Source organism: Lotus japonicus, chromosome 4 (assembly GCF_012489685.1).
Source record: "Lotus japonicus ecotype B-129 chromosome 4, LjGifu_v1.2".
In the NCBI taxonomy this organism is placed as follows: Eukaryota; Viridiplantae; Streptophyta; class Magnoliopsida; order Fabales; family Fabaceae; genus Lotus; species Lotus japonicus.
The window spans coordinates 80,428,413-80,448,338 of NC_080044.1; the positions used below are offsets into that span (position 1 = coordinate 80,428,413).

A 19,926-nucleotide genomic window follows, 5' to 3' on the forward strand; every position below is an offset into this window, starting at 1 on the left:
AGCTTGTCGCTGGCTCGCTGCGTGGAGGATGGTTGAACCAGCAGCGCCTGCCAGATATTTGTTTCTCATCACTTGCACCCATAATTTCCTAGGCTTATGGATCATGCTCCAAATATTTTTCCCCAACAATGTTGTGTTTGTGTCCACCATATCCCGAATGCCCAAACCCCCATGTTCCTTGTCCTGGGTTAGCACATCCCATCTCACCTGATGCCATCCACGTTTGTTGCGCCCCTTGGACCAGATAAAACCTCGCATCGTTTGGTTTAGAATTGCCAAAAGCCGTCTAGGGAGCCAAAATACTTGCATAACATATGTGGGTATCGCCGCCATGACGGCCTTCACCAAGCATGTTTTCCCAGCCATGTTGAGCATACTGGTCTTCCAAGAAGCCAGTTTTTTCTGAATATTATCTAGCAAGTAGTTAAAAGTCCTACCTCCCATGCTTCCTCCCCGTAATGGAAATCCCAGGTATTTACCCAAATCACTCACAAAAGGTATTGGGGCAATGCTAGTGATTGCATCTCGAATCTCCGGCCTAACCCCTCTGGATGTTATGGCTTTGGACTTCACCATGTTCACCTGCAAACCAGAACTAGCACAAAAGTTTTTTAGAGCTGCAGCCACCAAGTTTACTTGCGTGGTAGATGCTTGACAGAAGAGAAGCACGTCATCTGCAAAGAAAAGGTGAGAAATAGGTGGGCCATTTGCCGACACTCTGACCGGTTTCCAGGCTCCACTGTCCACTAACCGCTGAATATGGACTGAAAGCCGCTCCATGCAAAGAACAAATAGGTAAGGGAATAATGGATCACCCTGCCTTAAGCCTCTGCCAGGTCTAAAGGGAGGGAGACGAGCTCCATTCCATAAAAGCGATATCTCCGAGGAAGTAACACAACACATGATGAGATCAATCATACCTTCAGGAAAGCCAAAGAGGGTAAGAGTTTCCCTCAGGAAGCTCCAAGAGACACTGTCATAGGCCTTCTCGAGATCAATTTTATACGCTAAGGTACCATGCCTGGTAGTGGATCGATGCATATGATGAATGACCTCCTGGGCCACCAAAGCATTATCCATAGTCCCTCTTCCCGGTAAGAAACTACTCTGCATAGGACCAATTAAGTTATCAAGAAAAGGCCGAATGCGTAGGACCAGAACCTTAGTAATCAGCTTGTAAGAGACATTACACAAACTTATCGGCCTAAACTCTTTGACCGTGGATGGTTGATCAATCTTGGGAATCAGGACAATCAAAATCTCCATTATTTTGTTGTCCACCTTTCCAGAAGCAAAGGCCTCTCTAACCACCTTCCAAAGGGAGTCTCCCACCTTCTCCCAATACTTCTTATAGAAGAATGGATGGAACCCATCAGGACCTGGGGCGGTAAAAGATTTCATGGACATTAGGGCCTGGCGTACCTCCTCTTTCCCCACATCATGAGCTAACACCTCCCGGGCAGCATCAGATAGCTTTGGAAAAATGTCGTGGTTGAAGGATATCCTTAGGGGACCATCCACCGCTGCAAATAGTGCTTTGAAGTACCTATTTACCTCCACGGCCAACCTACTCATATCCTCACACCAAGTGCCATCTGCCAAGCGAAGCCGCTGGATTTTGTTCCTCTTTCGACGAATGACACACTGAGTATGGAAGTAAGACGTGTTCCTGTCCCCCAATCTCACTCTATTGTCCCGAGCCTTTTGGTACCAAATCATTTCTTCTTGTTTGAGAACATTCATGTATTCCGCTTGGAGACTGGTTTCAAGTTGCATTAAGGACGAAGTGATTTTGCTGTCCAGTTCACGTTGAACCCCTCTTAAACGTGCCTCCGGTCTCCTCTTGCGCCTATGGATATTACCAAATACTTCTCTGTTGAATACCTGGGCATCGTTTCTCACTCTGTCCAGCTTTGTGCAAATATCTTCATCACCATCCCTCCATGCGTTCGCGACCAAGGTGGAGAACTCCGGATGATCCGCCCAGGCTGCCAAGAAGCGGAAAGGCCTATTCCGAGGTTCAGAGATTGGTCCCCCACAATGGAGTAGTAAGGGACAATGATCGGAATTAACTCTGTTCAGGGTTTCGACAAATGCATTAGGGAAAGCTATTCGCCAGTCCACGTCCCCAACTGCTCTATCCAGCCTTTTGGAAAGGATGATACGACCTTGCTGTCTCCGGACCCAAGTAAACTTTGATCCCTCAACACTCAAGTCTACAAGGCCACAGGTTTCCAAGACGCTCGCAAATCTATCAGCTCTACTACGCGTCACCATCCCTCCTCTGACTTCATTCTGCTGGATGATCTCATTAAAATCCCCCACTAGGAGCCAGGGATGAGGAATAGATGCTCTGATATTTTCCAAGTGCGTCCATAGCTGTTCCCTTTGTGCCGGGATGGGAGATGCATACACTGCACTACATGCCCAGGACATGTTCTCACGCCAAACTTCAAATGTGATAACCTAGCGGTGTTGGTTAATAAGTCTCATCGAAACGGTATTACTGGCATGTCGTAACACCCAAATTCCTCCGCTAAAACCCACTGCTTCCTCTATGAACACTGGGACGTAGTTTAGAGAATTCCAAAAGTGACTAACTCTTGCAAACTGGCACCTGGTTTCTAGTAACATGACCAAGTCTGGACGACGATGCTGAACAATTTCTTTCAGATACAGCTTGCCCTCTTTACTTAGGGCTCCTCTCACGTTCCAAGTTAAAATATTAAAATCTTCGAAACCTATCATAAAAACCATGTCAGTATGGGTTGGAGAGAGCTTCTCCAAGTTCCTAGCAATTGCTAGGTTACATACGATCCTTGGCATGGTCAACATCGACGTGCATGCTTGTGCACGAGTTCTCCAAATTCTGCTTGGAAGAGGGTGGTTTACCAATATTAGCCAGAAGAGCGTCAACTTCTGCCCTAAGCTTCTCATTACTTGTGCCAAACACAACTGAAGGTGATTGTTGACCTTGGTCGTGGGCTTTGGCTACCCCTTTCCCCATTGGATCCATTGAAGCAGACCCCAGCACAGTAAAGGGCCCCTCATCCCCACGTTTCCGCTTCTTCTTGATTTCCTCTGGATTCCTTGCACCGGTCCCACTGGGCTTGCCAATACTAAATGCCCCAACGCCCTTGGGTTCAAACACTGGCAACGGTTTTTTGTTTTCCCTATGTTGTCGCGCTCCATTTACTTTCTTATCAGCTTTTGATGCCACACTCCTAGGCGCACCTGGTTGGGTACCGGGTTTTGGTGCAACCGGTTTGACTAGCTGTTTTTTCTTTCTGCTAACAACCATCCAATCACCGTATGCCTCAATATTCTCTTGGGCCCCACCTGTCCCTTTCAATGATTGCGTATTCAACTCTACATTACTCAGCGAAACCTGATTTGCACTCCCGCCGCCAGGAGTTTCGGTGTGCACTTTAGGAATCTCCATGTCAACGCTAGGAGTCAATTGATTAGTGTCCTGATTATTCGCGGTTGCATTGATGATAGATTCCAGACCCTCCGGTTGCCCTAGGGCCGCTCCATGGTCCATTTCCGCCGCCGCCACCACCTGCGGAGTGTCCCTTCCCTCCGCCATGGGATGGTTTTCCACTGGAATTTGCCCCTGCGTTCCCTGTTCCGTCAAGGGCTCCAAGCATTCTCTGGAGCGATGGCCATAACAACCACATCGCGTGCAGATTACATGCAACCCTTCATATTCGATCTTATACCAATGGTCCTCAATCATGATTTTGCCATACACCGGTTTTGTGAGATCTAGTTCCACACATATACGTGCAAACCTTCCTCTATCTCCCCTCAGAGTATTTATATCTACCCGGATCGGCGTGCCAATGATCTGTGCCACGGACATGAGGAAACTCTCATCATAGAACCCCGGATTCAAGCCTGGGATTCGAATCCATGCCAGGGTTTTCAGGACCTTAGCCGCTGGGGCAATGAAATCTATGCTCCATGTCGACACTGCTAAGTAATGATCGAAAATCATCCATGGCCCTCCCCCGATCACCAACTCTCTGTCACTTGCAATGTCAAATTTCACCATAAAGAACCCATTGTCAATATCTAGCAGATCAAAGCCTCCAGATAGTCTCCACACACTTGCTAATTTAGTCTTCATGGTGCGGTATCCCAATTTCTTCCCCAGTAAACACACTACCAAGGCCTCTCTCCACGGTGCACACATGTCCTCTAGGACCGATTTCTCGACCCGAATCCTTGGAAGCCTTTCATTGCCATTCACATACTCGACTCTCATTTTATTCTCCTTGAATAGGTCCACACGCTGCTTAGGAGGTGGCACTCTTTGGCCACCCAGAAGTTTGTCACGAAAGGAAACTGGTATTACACCTTCGCCGTTAGGATCTGGTGGTTTTTGCCCGCTCCAGCCGTCCTCCCCATGCGAGTTCGCTCCTCCCCAATGCTTCTCCATCCTTTGTGAGAAGGCAATTAGTCGTTATTTTGACTATAGATGAGTTAGTTGTAATTTATAAGATTTGTTATGAAATAAATCATAACAAGTATCATTTTTACACTCGGAGGGTCATTTTTTTTTTTGTATACTTGATTATTCATAATTCTAATAACTTAACTAGAGCAATTAATCATTTTCTAATAATTAATTTTGTCACTAAGCTATAATTATGAGTACTTAATAAGTGGTTCACAGAGGTGGATGATGTTAGTTACTCCCCCCCCTAGTTTGAAGAAGATGTGTATCAGTATCAGCACTAAATAAATGAAACACAAGTGTCACTTTGCTTGATCCATTAATATTCTTGTGTCCCATTGAAATTTGAGAGAGCAGAGTGAGTAACCTCACCTAACAAAGTTGGCTTGAGCTATATACGCGGTCCTCCCACAAAACTAACTAATGCAGTTCACTGCCACGCATTTGCCGACGAATTAATTCAAGTACTGAAGAGTGAACAAGAGTGAGGAACAGCCCAACAATTATTATGGATTTTGTCCTTTTGATACAAAAAGGAAAAACAAGATGATCCCGGAAATAAAACACAAATAAATCAATACCCTTCTAGAAACCGAAGTAGTTGAACTGATTATTTTTTAATTTTTTCAGAATCAATTCAAAATCAATATTTTATGGTAGAAAAATAATTTATCCAATTTGAGCTATCAAAAGATTGGGAAATATAAGTTGTTAGCTCGCTTAACCCTTAGGTCAAGTAAGACGACCCTAACAATTCAAATCGTAAATTCGGCAATTCGATCCTCTAATTCAAAGAGCCAATCAGCCAAACTGCGAGTAAGTTTAACTAAAGCTAACTAGAACAATAAATGTTTAAGCTAAATGAATTTAAAGTTGTATGAAAGAAAAAAAAAACATTATTTATAAATAATCATATTAGTCGATATTAGTTAAAATGACTCATGTGAGTAATTTCAACGATCCTGGAAAATAAAAAAGCTGGGTTATAATGCGTGAAATTCAAACAACCCACCCGTAAAATATCCTATATTTATCATTTGTATTTGTTTCTTTTAATTTGTATCTGGTTTTTTCTTTATTCATTTGGTGTGCTGATCCTCTTGGTTTATTCCAAAAGTGCCATCTTCTCATTCAATAACTCTAGAATGTTCATTTGCAGCAACGTTTTTTTCTATAAAGAATATATTTTCAAAGATGCATTAGTATATAGGTTTGAATGAATATGATTCACATATAACAAATGCCCCATTTTATGTTTCATATATAAAATTAAATGAGTATTCTACGTATATTCACATAAAGTTTTATATATGTATAGTGACATAAAATTCTTTTCCAAAAAAAAAAATAGTGACATAAAATTGACACATATTAGCGATATTTTATAACGGTTGTTACAGCAGTTAAAATTTGCCGTTGATGTATGTGTCAGTTGTGAAATGTATTTATATGTAATATTTTCAATTAGCATATAATATATAGCAATAGGCACATGAGTATTTGAAACACTTACAATTCTCTCATGCTTACACACATATCCTATTTTGAAGTATTTTAAATTCAATTTTTTAAAAATTTCTTAAATTCATCCGAACAGACATTTACTTTGTGTTTAACTTTTTTTACTTTGAAAAGATTCAATAAAATTATTATTAGATACTTTATCACATCTATATATAGCATGCTTACCTATATTAAGGCCTACACAAGGATAAAACTATCCAAGTAAGGGTTTTAGGTCTCCCAAATTCTTTTTAATAAGTAAAAAAATATCCATAAAATTAAAGTTTGCTCTAGGCCTCATATTGGTGATAAGACATCACTTTAAAATTTGTTAGGCCTCATTTAGTGTTGAGTTGACCTGCCTATATTTAGAAGGTCTTGCAATCGCGCGTGGCTGATGCTGTTCAATATCCTCTCTACTAGATAAGAATGTATTTCGCTACCTTATTTTTTATTTTCTGTGGTGATCAAAAAACACAAATTGTGTTTGAGCTGAAACGACATCTATAAATTAAATCCAACAAATGTAGATTATTAAAATTTTAAAATATAGAGATAGAGAAAAATTTAAGTACATGTGAGTATCTGTACTATTTAGGTGTCACAATTCATAACTCCACGTATAATACCAGTTGATTCCGTGTAGTACACCTTACCAATTTAGTGTGCACGTGGATAGTAGATGAGGGGCCAATGACTTGGACAATTGTGAGAATTTGGTCAAGCATTCAATGTTTGTGTATTTTATTTCAATTTGGATTGCTTTTCCAAGCCAAGCAAGCTTAATTTTGCCATTTGCGAAATGACCAAGCTAATAGGGAGGCTTTCTTTAGGGTAATGATATATACACACCTCTTTTTTTATACACTTCATTTCCACCTATTTTTATTTCTATCTCTCTCCTCTTATCATCTATCACATCTTATACTTTCTCACTCTTATTTTTTCTTTTCTTCCTATCTCTCTTCTTCCACCTCATTCCACCTCATTTTGAGGTAATAAATAATTATTGCTTTCTTTAGTGTTTTGGTTTCAAATTTGGGGCTTTCTTCCTCCAGTACAAACGCATAAGAAGGATATTGGTCAAAAAGTCTGTTTTCTTGTTTATGGTCAAAAGTAAAAGTCAGATTTATTTGTCTGCCCACGTGGAGTTTATAGAGTCAAACATATTAATTTGTCTTCGAATTTGGTCTTTGAGGAAATTATTTCAGTTTGAAACATTTACGCCACCATGACTTAGATTTTTCATCGCATAAATAATTACAGTCGAATTCATCATTTTTTTTTTTAAGTTCAATTCCTGTTTCTCATTCAAGAAGCAGATGAAACTGCTGGTGTTACATCAAGTTTGATCAAATTGGAGGCCCCGGGGGGATCATCCTCAATCCAACATTGATCATGTACATTAAAAGCTAGGTGTGAGAGGTAGTCAGCAACTTTATTGCCTGACCTCTTGACATGTAAAACAGAGAAAGGGTTGAAGTTTTGAGCCAAGCTCTTACAATTTCTAATAACATCATGTAAATATGAATTGCTTTGTCTGGTGCTGTTCCATTGTTGAACCAGAATAAGGGAATCTGTCTCTAGTGTGATTTGTGTGAAACCCAAGTGCTTTGTCCATTCTAGGGCCCATTGTACACCCATTGCTTCTGCCGTTACAGGATCTTCCTGTGGTCTCCCCACACAAGTCGCTGCAGCCATTGTTTCTCCTATTTCATTTCTGATTATTGCTCCAAGTCCCACTTCCTTTGGCCTTACCACTGCATCAACATTGAGCTTGTATCTGTCTCTTCCTGGTGGGATCCAAGTAGTGGGGGATAAGTCCTTCTCTACGTGCACCTGGTTCTGGTTCTGGACTAAGCGGATTTGATCAGCCTTAGTCAAGGTTTTATCAATTTCCCACAGCTGCCCCTCAAAAACCCATGCATTGCGTCTTTTCCATATTGTCCACGCTAAATTGAAGACCTCTGCTCTTGTTTCAGGGCTCGGGTGAGCGAGAATCCCCTCCAGCCATCCTTTGAAATTTGTGGTAGGGTCTTGTGGAACTTGGATGCTCAGGTGTGAGGCGAACCAGATCCTATGCGTTCTGCTACACGACAGGATTGCGTGAGCCGTTGTTTCCTCCTCTTTTCCACAGCTTGGGCAAAGTGGGTCGAGATCAATCCCTCTCTTTTTCAGGTTGGCATAGACAGGGAGCACCTCTTTGCAAGCTCTCCAGATAAATTCTTTGCAACTTGGTAGAACCTCAGTGGCCCAGATCTTTTTCCACAAAAGTGAGCCTCTAGAGTTAGAGGGGCCAGCAGCTCCATCTCCTCCAGTGGATTTGTTGAGAATTTTGTATCCTCCTTTGACACTATATTGCCCATTGATGCTATCCTTCCATATTAATCTGTCACCCCCATGTTCCAGTGATAATGGGATCTGGAGAATCTTATCCACATCCATGGGCAGGAAGAGGGTTCGGAGTAGGTGTTCATCCCATGACCTGCCTGAGGGGGTCATCAACTGGCTTACCCATGTAGCCTCTTGTCCTTCGTTTCTGGCTGTTTGAATTTTCCCACTGTTGTAGCTAGGCACCCATTGATCAGACCAAATATTTATCTTGTTGCCAGTTCCCACCTTCCATATACAACCCCTCTGGATCATGTCTTTAGTTGCGTAGATGCTTTTCCACAGGAAACTCGAGTTTGTCCCTCTCTTTGCATCACCAATCCCACCTTTAGGGTAGCGGGCTTTGATGACCCTTGCCATTAGGGATTCTTCCCTGTTCAGCAACCGCCACCACTGTTTTCCCAGCATAGCTTTGTTGAAGTTGTGAAAAGATTTAAATCCAAGGCCTCCAAAGCTCTTAGGGGTAGCCAAATAGTCCCACTTAATCCAATTCAGTGACCTTTTATCTGAGCTCCCTCCCCAGTAGAAGCTATTTATCATCTTCTCAATTTGTGAGCATAGAGTAGAAGGGAGAAGGAAGAGCCCCATGACAAAGGATGGTATTGCTTGGGCTATGGATTTTATGAGGACACCTCTTCCCGCACGAGATAAGGCTTTTTCCTTCCAGCCTTTGAGCTTCTTCCAGATTCTTTCTCGCACAAAATTGAAGACTTGGGTCTTTGATCTACCTACAAGTGTTGGTAGTCCCAAGTACTTCTCATGACTCTCAACTGCCTTAACACCAAGGAGCTGTTCAAGCTCAATAATTCTGGGACTAGGCACGTTTCGGCTTAGAGAGAGCTCGGATTTGTCGAAATTGATTCTTTGGCCGGAAAAGGTCTCATAGTCTTTTAGGATACCTTTGATGATTGTTGCTTCCTCTAGGGTGGCTCTTGCGAGGAGAATACTATCATCCGCAAAGAGGAGATGGGACACGGTAGGAGAGGATGGTGTGATCTTGATCCCATGAAGGCAGCCCTCCGCTACCTTAGAATTGATCATAGCCGAGAGAACCTCCGAGCATAAGATGAAAAGGTACGGAGATAGGGGATCTCCTTGGCGGAGTCCTCTTTCCGGTTTGAAGCTTTTGCACGGTTGGCCATTTAGCATCACTTGGAAGGAGACAGTGGAGACACATCTCAATATCAGATCTGTCCATTTGGTGGGGAAGCCCATCTGCTCTAACGTGCTCTTGAGGAAGGCCCATTCCACTCTATCATAGGCCTTGGACATATCCGTTTTGAGTGCCATTACTCCTTTTACTCCCCTTGTTTTCCTCCTCATGTAATGGAAGCATTCATGAGCAACAATGGCATTATCCGTGATTAATCTTCCCGGTACAAAGGCACTTTGTGTCTCTTCCACAATTTCATTCAAAATTCCTTTCAAGCGGTTGGCAATTGTCTTTGTAACCAACTTGAAGACCACATTGCAAAGGCTAATGGGTCGGAAGTCTTTGGCATGTTCTGGCTTCTTGATCTTTGGAATGAGAGTGATGAGAGTTTGGTTGATGTGGCTTGGGTCAGCTCCATCATTTAGTATACTAAGGACTTGGCTGCATCAAAAATTCTGGCCCTATATACAAGATGAAGTGTGCAGTCGAATTCATCATTTCATCTCAAGTAGTAGTGTTATTATTAAAGTTTCAAAAAAGTGTTATTATTAAGCTCGAATCTATTATCGATTTATTCAAAAAAAAAAATGGTTGATAAACCAATAATTGCATTCAAAGATGGCATAAGGGGTGTCAAACCCAAATACAAACCGAAATGAAAAAGAAAAGAAAAAACTAGAAAAAACAAACAAAAAACTACCAAAACAAAACCCCAAAATATCACCCAGCCGAGAAATACAAACAGCCCACACAAACAAATACCCCTCCCCTGCCAAACACAAACCCATACCAGCTACTGTACTAATAAATACAAAATATTGAGTTAGTGTGTCATTGAGACATTGATTAAAATAGTGAGTCATTAATTGAATCACCACTATGTGTTAAATTATTATTACAAGACATTATTCACTAGGGACCTGCTTAATTGTAACTTGAGGATCAGTCTGGGTACATTAAGATGGAAATGAGTCTGCAGATTTTCTTGCCTAATATTATTAATAGGCTTGATTCTGAGCTTAAAACCTTCATATTGAGCGACTCTCTCATGATTCCTTTAGTGTTTTGGTTTATATTTGTTATTTTTCTAAAGGAAAAAAATATAGAAATTTGTTTTTCAATATTTCTTATATATATATATATTTTATTTGAAAAATTTTATTTTAGCTTTTTTTTTTTTGGTTACATGGAGGGGCAAGGCCCCGAAAAGCGAAAAAACGCTAAGAAACAGGAACACGGATACATATTTGACAATTCAACCACTTTAAACATAACTAATGCTGCACATTCATAGTTATTCTATATTTAGAAAATTCTCTCTCAATTTCTTCATTAAATTGAGTGTCGGAGTGTCTTTTGCAGATATATTTGCCACTTCGAACACTCATATTGTTGAAGTGACGTAGCAAAACGCTAGACTCTTCATAGTCTTATAGCTCATGAGGGGGTTAGGAGTTTACCATCCACATATTGAGGTAAGAGACTAAGAGCATAAGTGGTCTAAGACATCATCCACATACATTCAGCACAAAACCTTAAGGCAATGGGTGAGTGAGTCATTCCACTTTATATTCTCTTTAACTCTTGATTATTTGTCATATGTTAGACTACTTCATTCATAATTATTACTTCAACAATGGCAACACGATGCTCTTCGCCTCTTCACTCCACTCTGCCTTGCCACACGTTGTACACACCTCAGAATTGTTTCTGAAAGAACAAGTAATATCATTGTTTGGTGTGTTTAGAAGCTTTATCGGTTTTCATTCATGTTGAGTGAAGACATATATGATTGTAGAAGAAACTATTAGAAGTAGTAGGTTTTATGGAATGAAAATGATTCTTAGATTATACATCTCAATTCTCATCAATCCCCATTGTAACTTATTGGGCTGGGCTTAGCCCATTGTAACTGGACCGGGCAAATTTAACGGATTTCTTACCCGACCCGAATAAAAAGAGAAATCAAAATTCGAAAGCGAAAGCCCTAAACCCCTAACACGAGTAGGTAGAAGAAGAAGAAGAAGCAAAACACAAATCAGAACAGAAAGTAAGCTCTGGCTGTGCAGTGCATATAGGAATCAGCGGTGCAGTCGGCGGAGCCATGGCGGCGCCTGAAACCCCTCTCTGTTACGTCGGTGTCGCCAGGCGATCCGCTGCTTTTCGCCTCATGAAGCAAATGGTACTCCTCACAATCCTCTCTCTCTCTCTGTGTTCCATTTTTTCTGTAATTGCTTGCGAATTGAACTCGATTTGGTGATTGATTTAGGGTTGGGAAGAAGGAGAAGGTCTTGGCAAAGAGAAGCAGGGAATCAAAGGATATGTTCGAGTCCAGAACAAACAGGACACTATTGGTTTGATTTTCTTCCTTTACATCTATCATCACATGCTATTCTCTATTACCAGATTCATAATTCATAGTTAGTTTTCACTTTTCAGCTTGTTATGTGAGAATTGAGATAGGAAGTTAGTTTCAGTCAGTTACATTTTTCTGTTGATTAGGTATTGGCTTAGAGAAGCCTAACCAGTGGGCATTTGACACCACACAGTTTGATAGTATCCTCAAGAGATTGAAAGTTGTATGTCCCTCTTTCTCTACTTACTCACAATCTCATTTCTTTCAATTCCTGATATGTTTACTGAATTATTTCTTTTTTTTTTCCCTCTGAAATGTGTAGCAAGCGCCGGAATCCAAGGACAAAGGTATAATCATCTTACCTTCCTCTGTTTTCGCAATAGATTATCGTCATGTCTTTCATTTATGTCTTGAATGTGTTGTGAGGGTTGTGATTTTATGTGCTATGACAGACATAGATGATGATGATGATGATGATAATAGCCCTGCTAAGGTGGAAACTGAGGCGGCTAGTGTTGCTGCTGATCCAGAGGACTCTGTCTCCAAAGCTACTAGACCACAAGGAAGGTCTGTACATTGTGTATCCTTTCTATTCATTATGCTGTCTACTTTTTATTTAGCCACGGCGCATGAATTTTGCCATGCTTTGTTTTCAGATACAAGAGAAGAGAGAGGGGGAAGCTCGTCTCTGCATATTCCTTAAAGGATCTTGAAGGAATTCTTGTAAGTTTCATACACCATTCACTGAACATCTTTAGAACCTGAATAATATGTTTAATATTTCTAGTTTAAAAAAATTATAATGATGTTGACTGTAGAGTTTCATTTAGAGATGAAGAAAGTATCTAGATGCTGATACAGTTTAATGAATGGAATTCTCTTTTTTTACTTATTTTTGAAACCAGGTCCATGACATCACATGATTTGCCAAAATTTAATGGATTAATAGCTAAATTTGTGGGACTTGGTGTTGGTTTCTGATATTAGCTTTCATTTTCTGTTTTAATTTTTTCATTTTAACCATGGTTTATTAATTTATTGTGTTCAGTTCAATAAGTTTGCTGCAGTGTTTGATTTAATGAACCTGGAATACCTTTAACTTTTATGCGGTCATTATCTTCATTTTTGAAGCCTGGTTTGCACGTGACTGGATTTTTGTTATTATTTGCTTTGGTTGATCAGGACAGGACACACATGAAGATATCTGTGTTTCAAACTTGCATTTCATGTGGTTGAGATGTGTATTTTAATGCCTGAGAATGCACATCTTTGGTCGATTAGAATTGAATGGAACCTCCTCAAATTTATTTACATCAACAAATGATTGAAAATCAGCCTGCCCTTTTGTTTCTTTTATTTGAAAATAAGTAAATAAAAAGAAGATCATGTTACTTAAATGCAAGTATCTGTTTATACTATTAGGATTTCTATAAGCAAGCTTCTTAAATGTATATATTTTTATTTTATTTGATACAAGGTAGTCACTGGTTGTTTACTTCTGTGGTTTTGGTGATAGGTTAAAAAGACTGAACCATCTGAGGGTACGGACAATTCTGATGCTGAATTAAATTTGTTAGAGACATCTGAAACTCAAAATGTTGAAGATGAAGGTATAATCTAGAATTACAGAGATTTTGTGCTATCTATATGATTGTGACATTACACATGATATCTGAACTTCAGTACCATATTTTACTGTTTCTCTAGTCTCGAACCTTCTCTTTTCACCTCTTTTGTGATGTTTAGTTGTTTACTATGTGGTTGAATATGCATTGGAAATTCTGTAGCTCTTCTACTCATATAAAAGTTCACTGTGAGATGCCCCCAACCCACCGAAAGACCTTCCTATTCATATGGCCCCTCAGACCTCCTCCTGCCCCCCCATTCCTTCCCCCAAAACCAAACAAAGAGATACCCTTTCAGAGAATGATGTTTTTTGTATTTATTTATACTCGCTATACTAGTACAGCCAATTTCCCTTGGTATATCTCTATTGTGATTTCACTTGCATTGAAAATGAAAACTTTACTTCTGGGGATATTTTCCCTGATAACCAACTCATTTATGCAAGGAAAAAGCTGCCATATTTACCTCTTAGGTGCAACCAATTGTTTGTAACACATTCTTTCAATAGGGTTCTGTTTAGAAAGTAAGACACCTGAACTTTCATGTTCTGCACATAATTAATTGCTGACATTAATTATGTGTGTTTGTGTGAATTATTATAAGTCCAGTTTCCTCAATCAGTTAATATTGCACTGGTACAGGAAGCATATATCCTGTTATCCCTCCAGAGTGGTGGGGCTATAAGTTTGGTTTTATCTCTGGTGGATATCTTGGAGCAGAATTAAAGAAGAGAAAGTCACTGATATCTGAAAGTGCTAAAAAAAGTGGGACAGAGAGAACTGCATTTTTTGAAGAAGATCAAGAAAATCTCTACAAGCTAGTCCAAGTATGTGACCTCTTGCCTTGTGAAGTTGGTATATGCGATATATAATTCATCAAACATACATGTGATGTTCAATTACATGAAGGATGGTTGCTTGTAATGCTTGACTAATGATAAATGTCAGCATTATGTTTGATATTAATTTCATAGTCAAACCTTATGGCTATAATAGTTAATTGTTCTACAATTGTTATGCCAGGATAAATCCACAACAGGAAAGCAAGGGCTAGGCATCAAGGACAGGCCCAAGAAAGTAGCTGGATGCTATTTTGAGGGGAAAAAGACATCATTTGATAATAGTGATGAAGAAGATTCTGACACTGATTCCATGGAAAAACAAACACGTGATGACTTAATTAAAGTAGAAAAGGTTGTTGAATCCAAAGTGAAGCTGAAAAAGTTGTGTAAAAAGATTTTACAGCAGGTAAGACCTGTTTTTTTGTGTTGCAGTTTTCCTCCTTATTAGTTATTTCATGATTGATTATTCACTCAATTACAGGTGCCTGAAGAATCACTGAAACTAAAACAACTCAAGGTTCTTATTGAAGAGCGTTCATCAACAATCTTGTCCGACTTTTCTTCAAAAAGAGACGCTATTACTTACTTGAAGCAAAAGGTATGGCTGTCTTAATCACGTATCACTGTTAGACAATTTATTTTGAAATTTGGGTAGAATGGAACTACATTTCTTCCAGTTCTAGTTCAAATTTGAAGAGTCTTTTTCTTCAGAATACCTATTACTATGTATATTGCCTGTTTCTTTTGTAGTATTACTTAATAAATTTTGTGCATGGACTTAATAGGAATTGAGGAGAAATGGGCTAAATTCTTAAAAATATCTTTTGTTGATGGAACTACTTGAAGCCAGTATTGTTATACTTAATAGTGATACTTAATAGTGATCTGTGTTTGTCGGATTTGGGCATGTTGATTTATTTGTTATCATTTCACTTCCAAGTTTCGCCTACCAAATTGTGACATGGTTTGGTCTTTGGCTTCAGCTGTCAGGTAGTAGGAAATTTTGTATTGAAGGGAAAAGAGTACGATTGGCATCTACGAGAAGTTGAATTTTTGATACATTTTTTGCGGCTTTTCTCATTTGAAACCCTCCCGGGGGGTGTTGAGAGAACTGTGCAGATTGCACAGATTGCACAGCTTACCTTGAATGTTGTAGCAATCTGTCAAGTGTTGACAACATTTTATGAAAATTTAGTTTATATTTTTTGTTGTAAGTTTAAATTTTGTTTAAGTGAGTGTGTCCATGGATTGGATATTGATATTATCTCTTTGTAACTCATGAATAATGAAACGTGCTTAATCCAAATTCATTTTGTGTCGGTAAACAAAATATATGAAATTGAGTTAATTGATTACTATTAGAACATATGGTCTGAAGTTAAAAGCTAGCTGTAGAAAACCCTAATACTAGGTTACAATTAACTTCAATTTGGATAAAAACTGCAAATGATTTATTTTGATTTGTTCATTATATATTAAATTTCAAGTTCTTATCTTATTTTTCATTCAGACACGTCATATATTTATCATTTCAGTTAGCCTTTTTTGCAAGAAAAGAATAGCTGGATTTGCCACGACATTTCAGTCACGATTTCTGCAAACCAGCAATCTTTGAATAACCCTTTCTTCAGACATGTAACCAAACGTGGGTGCAAATGTTTCTTTTATCAACCAAACACACTACCCAATTGAACATTACTTTATCTGGAAAAGTTAAAAAGTCGAATAAAATAATAAAACGCTTCGAGTGCAAATAGTAGTGTAAGTGAATGGAATTCCTTTTATGAATGAGATTATGATACATGCACAGTCTTTTCCTACACCCTTGTGAAGAGGCACAAGTGGTGTGGTAAAAGTCATAAGATTGAGCTACGATGGTGAAATGTTAGATGGCACCGACCAAGTTGGTCCTAAAAGTCCACATTTGCATTTGCATCGCAACAGCTTCTTCCCTGCATTTACGAAACAAACAGCATATTCAACTTTAGATGCTTGTTGTTTTTTCTTTGTTTAACAGTGACTGGTCGCAAATCAAGACCATATACACGGGATAGATTAACATAAGTGCACGGAATTGAAGAGGCATATGGATAAAATCTTGCAAGTTGCAACAAATGTTTGCTTTCTAATTTGGCCTTATCATAGAAAAAATGGACATAGCATGCAACTAGGCATTTTGTAAAGTTAAGCATTTACATCCGTTAATTAATTCCGTTTAAAAAACTGTGACAGTCTCTCCTAACTAATGACTTCGTTGGTATTCAAACATATGTAATCATCTTATATATAAGAATTAAATTTATCTACCGCGCTAATGTTTTGTTGGTAAATGGTCAGACATGAGGATAAAAAGAAGTTAACTTGTGCAACATGTATCTAATATATCTCTTTCTGAACTCCCCCAGCAAAATCCCAATCCCAAAAAGTTAAAATGAATAAGCGAGTGATGATTTGGAGAAAAATCTTAACAAGCTCTCATATGCATGATGCAAGATGATCGTACTGTACGACTTTATTTTCTAGTTTCTCATCTCTATCTTCAACGTAAAAAAAACAGCTAGGCATAAATCCAATTCTGACTTACAAAAACTACTACTCATATAAACTTCTTAAAAACTACTAATATAAGCTTATATGATTTTTTTTTTTTTCTTTCGGTGACTAACTTGCGATGGTTAACTTAACTTCCATGGACGAAATTAATCATTTCCTCATATCAAATTGTCTATAAGTATTAATAATAATTGATTCCAAATTATTGGCCTCTTACGTATAAGATCCAACAACCAACCAATTGTATTGTACTGGCCCCAAAGACTGATTCAAAATGTCTTATTTTCTGTCTTGTAGTAGCCTACAATCCCCAAAAAACCGAAAAAATGGACACTATTTTCATGTATTCAGCACCGAATTGCTGAATAAATATCCGTTCCACACTTCCACTTGCACAGATTTTGACTTTTTTGTTAGTCAGCTCAATTGAAAATGCTATTGCCAGTTTGAAGCTTGAAACTTGAAGAAGCAAACAACACATATTCAAAAAAACCACCCAATAATGGTTACCATTCCATGTTATATAAATATATCCACACATAGGTTGACATTATTAATTCAAAACTCATCCTTGCAATAATATCTCACTTCCATTGTAATTTTATATAGCCATCTTTGTCTTAATTTTTCACATGATGAATGAGCTTGCTTGCTTAATGGATTGGGATTTGGAAGCAATTGTCAGAGGATGCAACAACGGTGAAGCCTCAGCAACCACCATGATGGACCATCAGGATCATAACTTTTCTCATCATTTCTTCTCTGAACAAGATGAGCTTCTTGGCTTTAATTTTCCTGAATTCTCAGAAGCAACGTGTGTCCTTGATGAATTGGAAGAGCTTTACAAACCTTTCTACCCAGTTTTGCACCCTCTGAATTCATTACAGAGTACCATAGTCACAAGTTCCCTACCTATCCCAAAAGAAGTCAAAGAACTTAAAGCATCATCATCAGAGAAAGCAGCTTCACAAGATTTGCAAGTTCCCTCAGTATCTAAATATAAAAGAGGGTAAGTTGATTGCTCATCCAATCAAATAAAAACCTTCATACTTCAACGAATTCAAGTTTTTTTTTTTACTTGGTTAAACGTGCAACAAGAATCAAACTAAACTCTCATACCATATTAAGAACAATTATTCAGAAAATTTTAGTTTTTGGATGAAAATACATTTACTATTTAATATTTGACATTATGTAATACTTATGATTTGCTGAACTGGACCTTGTGGTCTAGATTTACCCCGCAGTGTAGACATAGAAACTTCCTCGCCCTGCAACAAAGTGCTTTACCTTTTGAGGCCCGATCTCAAGATCTACAGGCTAAGTACCAAATATACCTAGTACTAACCCTTCAGGTCTTCGGATCGAGTCATGCAAGGAAAAGTATTTGCATACGTGTGGGGACGAGGAAGTTTCCTATGTGTAAACTGTAGGGAAAACCTTGATACTTGTGTGAGCTCAGTTAAAAAGGCAAATCTCAGATGTTACCTAAGTTGTTTCATATATTCCAAGTTATTTGAATTTATAAAATCTTTTCAAAGATGTGTAAGTCCTGCAAAGCTAATGATGTGTCTGTTGGTTTAATTCTCAGCAAGAAAAACCAGAACAAGAGTGTGGTGAAGAAACAAGTGAAGGGAGGTGATGGTCTTGCTGATGAGTGGGCTTGGCGTAAATATGGACAGAAACCAATAAAGGGTTCCCCTTATCCTCGAAGCTACTACAGGTGCAGCAGCACCAAAGGATGCTTGGCAAGGAAACAAGTTGAAAGGAGCCATTTGGATCCTGCAGTTTTTCTAGTTACCTACACAGCAGAACACAATCATTCCCAGCCAGCAAGGAAAAACTCATTAGCAGGAACCACAAGGAATAAGAACATTTCCCAAAACACATGTTCCTCAAATTCCTCATCATCAGCAGTAACTCACTCTCCAATAAGGACACCCAATTTGGTTGTTGTGGCCTCATCCAACATTAAAGATGAGGTTGGGACAAGAGTGCAACAAAGTGATAAGGGTTTGGAGAAAGAGGAAGATTTTCTTGAGTGGTTAGATGGTGATGCTGGAGGTGCTACATTTGGTGATGGTTGGATCCCAAGCTCAGAGCTTGAGGATCTCATAGGATTTAAGTACCAAGAACTTGTAGATGGCTGTGATTTCACTGATGGTTCTGATGATCGATGACATGTTTGAATCAACTTCTTTTTTATCCAAATCAGTTTTAAAATTAGCATAGGGGCCAGAAGCTTCTTCCCTGATTCTGACTTCAGAGTCAATTCTAAAATAATTTCCAAACATGTACTTAGTTCCTTGGCCACATGCATGTGGATTATATTTCATTTTCTTGGATTGTATAAAAGTAGAATAGAAAAACATGCATGACATGCATATAGCCATTATTGGTCCTGTGCAAACAATTGTATCAACAAAACCTGTGCTACACTGGTTTTTTAAGCATTGAAAAAGTTGAGTTAAGGATTTATTCTCACAATGGTTCTTTTGGTTTATACATTTTCAGTAATCATAAGTTCAACAAGTTTGCAATAAAACTGGATCCTAACATAATGACCATGTGATAACCAATTAAGCAGTGTACTTACAATTTATTTACCAAATGAGCTTCTATTTTATTGTTCCTTGTTGAGAACATGTTCAATTATGCTGAGTAATTGTGTCTGGGTACATAATGAAGCATCTTTCTCTATCCCATTACCTATGACATTTCTCACTTCTTTCTATTATTCCTATCTATATATGATATATCTTTCTGAGTTGGAATGAGTGTGTATATTGTTTTTCCAATTTTTAATGAGCATCAATTTTCTAATTTTTCAACTACCTCCGACGTGTAACATTCTGAGTTTTTTGTCTAGAATTTTGGACATGTAAGTGGGCCACCAATCCAACGAGTGTCCAGCTTAGCTGCCAACCTTTTCCCACGCTGTAAGGAAAATCACTATTTGACCCACACAAAAAAAAGATAATGTTTCATCCACACCTCTCTTTTGAGGTGGAGAGGTGGAATGGTGAGAGAGATAGGAAGAA

General features: G+C 38.8%; 2 protein-coding genes across 2 annotated transcripts; both read left to right on the forward strand.

Moving 5' to 3' along the window:
• Positions 1-11,505: 11,505 nt before the first annotated feature.
• On the forward strand, positions 11,506-15,638 carry LOC130715094 (G-patch domain-containing protein 1). Its single transcript, XM_057565134.1, has 11 exons — positions 11,506-11,691; positions 11,779-11,863; positions 12,012-12,088; positions 12,188-12,212; positions 12,318-12,432; positions 12,522-12,588; positions 13,382-13,475; positions 14,133-14,317; positions 14,514-14,738; positions 14,814-14,930; positions 15,316-15,638. The coding sequence occupies exons 1-11, from the start codon at positions 11,614-11,616 to the stop codon at positions 15,379-15,381; spliced, it is 1,134 nt and encodes a 377-aa protein (XP_057421117.1). The 5' UTR covers positions 11,506-11,613; the 3' UTR covers positions 15,382-15,638.
• Positions 15,639-17,380: 1,742 nt separating this feature from the next.
• LOC130715321 (probable WRKY transcription factor 29) lies at positions 17,381-19,372 on the forward strand. Its single transcript, XM_057565403.1, has 2 exons — positions 17,381-17,894; positions 18,477-19,372. Exons 1-2 carry the CDS (start codon positions 17,518-17,520, stop codon positions 19,063-19,065), a joined length of 966 nt encoding a protein of 321 aa, XP_057421386.1. The 5' UTR covers positions 17,381-17,517; the 3' UTR covers positions 19,066-19,372.
• The last annotated feature ends 554 nt before the right edge of the window (positions 19,373-19,926 follow it).

What these genes read in the sequence shown, in the direction of transcription:
- LOC130715094 (XM_057565134.1), top strand. Translation starts at nt 11,614, where the DNA reads ATGGCGGCGCCTGAAACCCCTCTCTGTTACGTCGGTGTCGCCAGGCGA. An exon ending in TTCGCCTCATGAAGCAAATG is followed by an intron (nt 11,692 to 11,778) that starts GTACTCCTCACA and finishes TGATTGATTTAG; the next exon opens with GGTTGGGAAGAAGGAGAAGG. An exon ending in GCTACTAGACCACAAGGAAG is followed by an intron (nt 12,433 to 12,521) that starts GTCTGTACATTG and finishes CTTTGTTTTCAG; the next exon opens with ATACAAGAGAAGAGAGAGGG.
- LOC130715321 (XM_057565403.1), top strand. Translation starts at nt 17,518, where the DNA reads ATGATGAATGAGCTTGCTTGCTTAATGGATTGGGATTTGGAAGCAATT. An exon ending in GTATCTAAATATAAAAGAGG is followed by an intron (nt 17,895 to 18,476) that starts GTAAGTTGATTG and finishes TTTAATTCTCAG; the next exon opens with CAAGAAAAACCAGAACAAGA.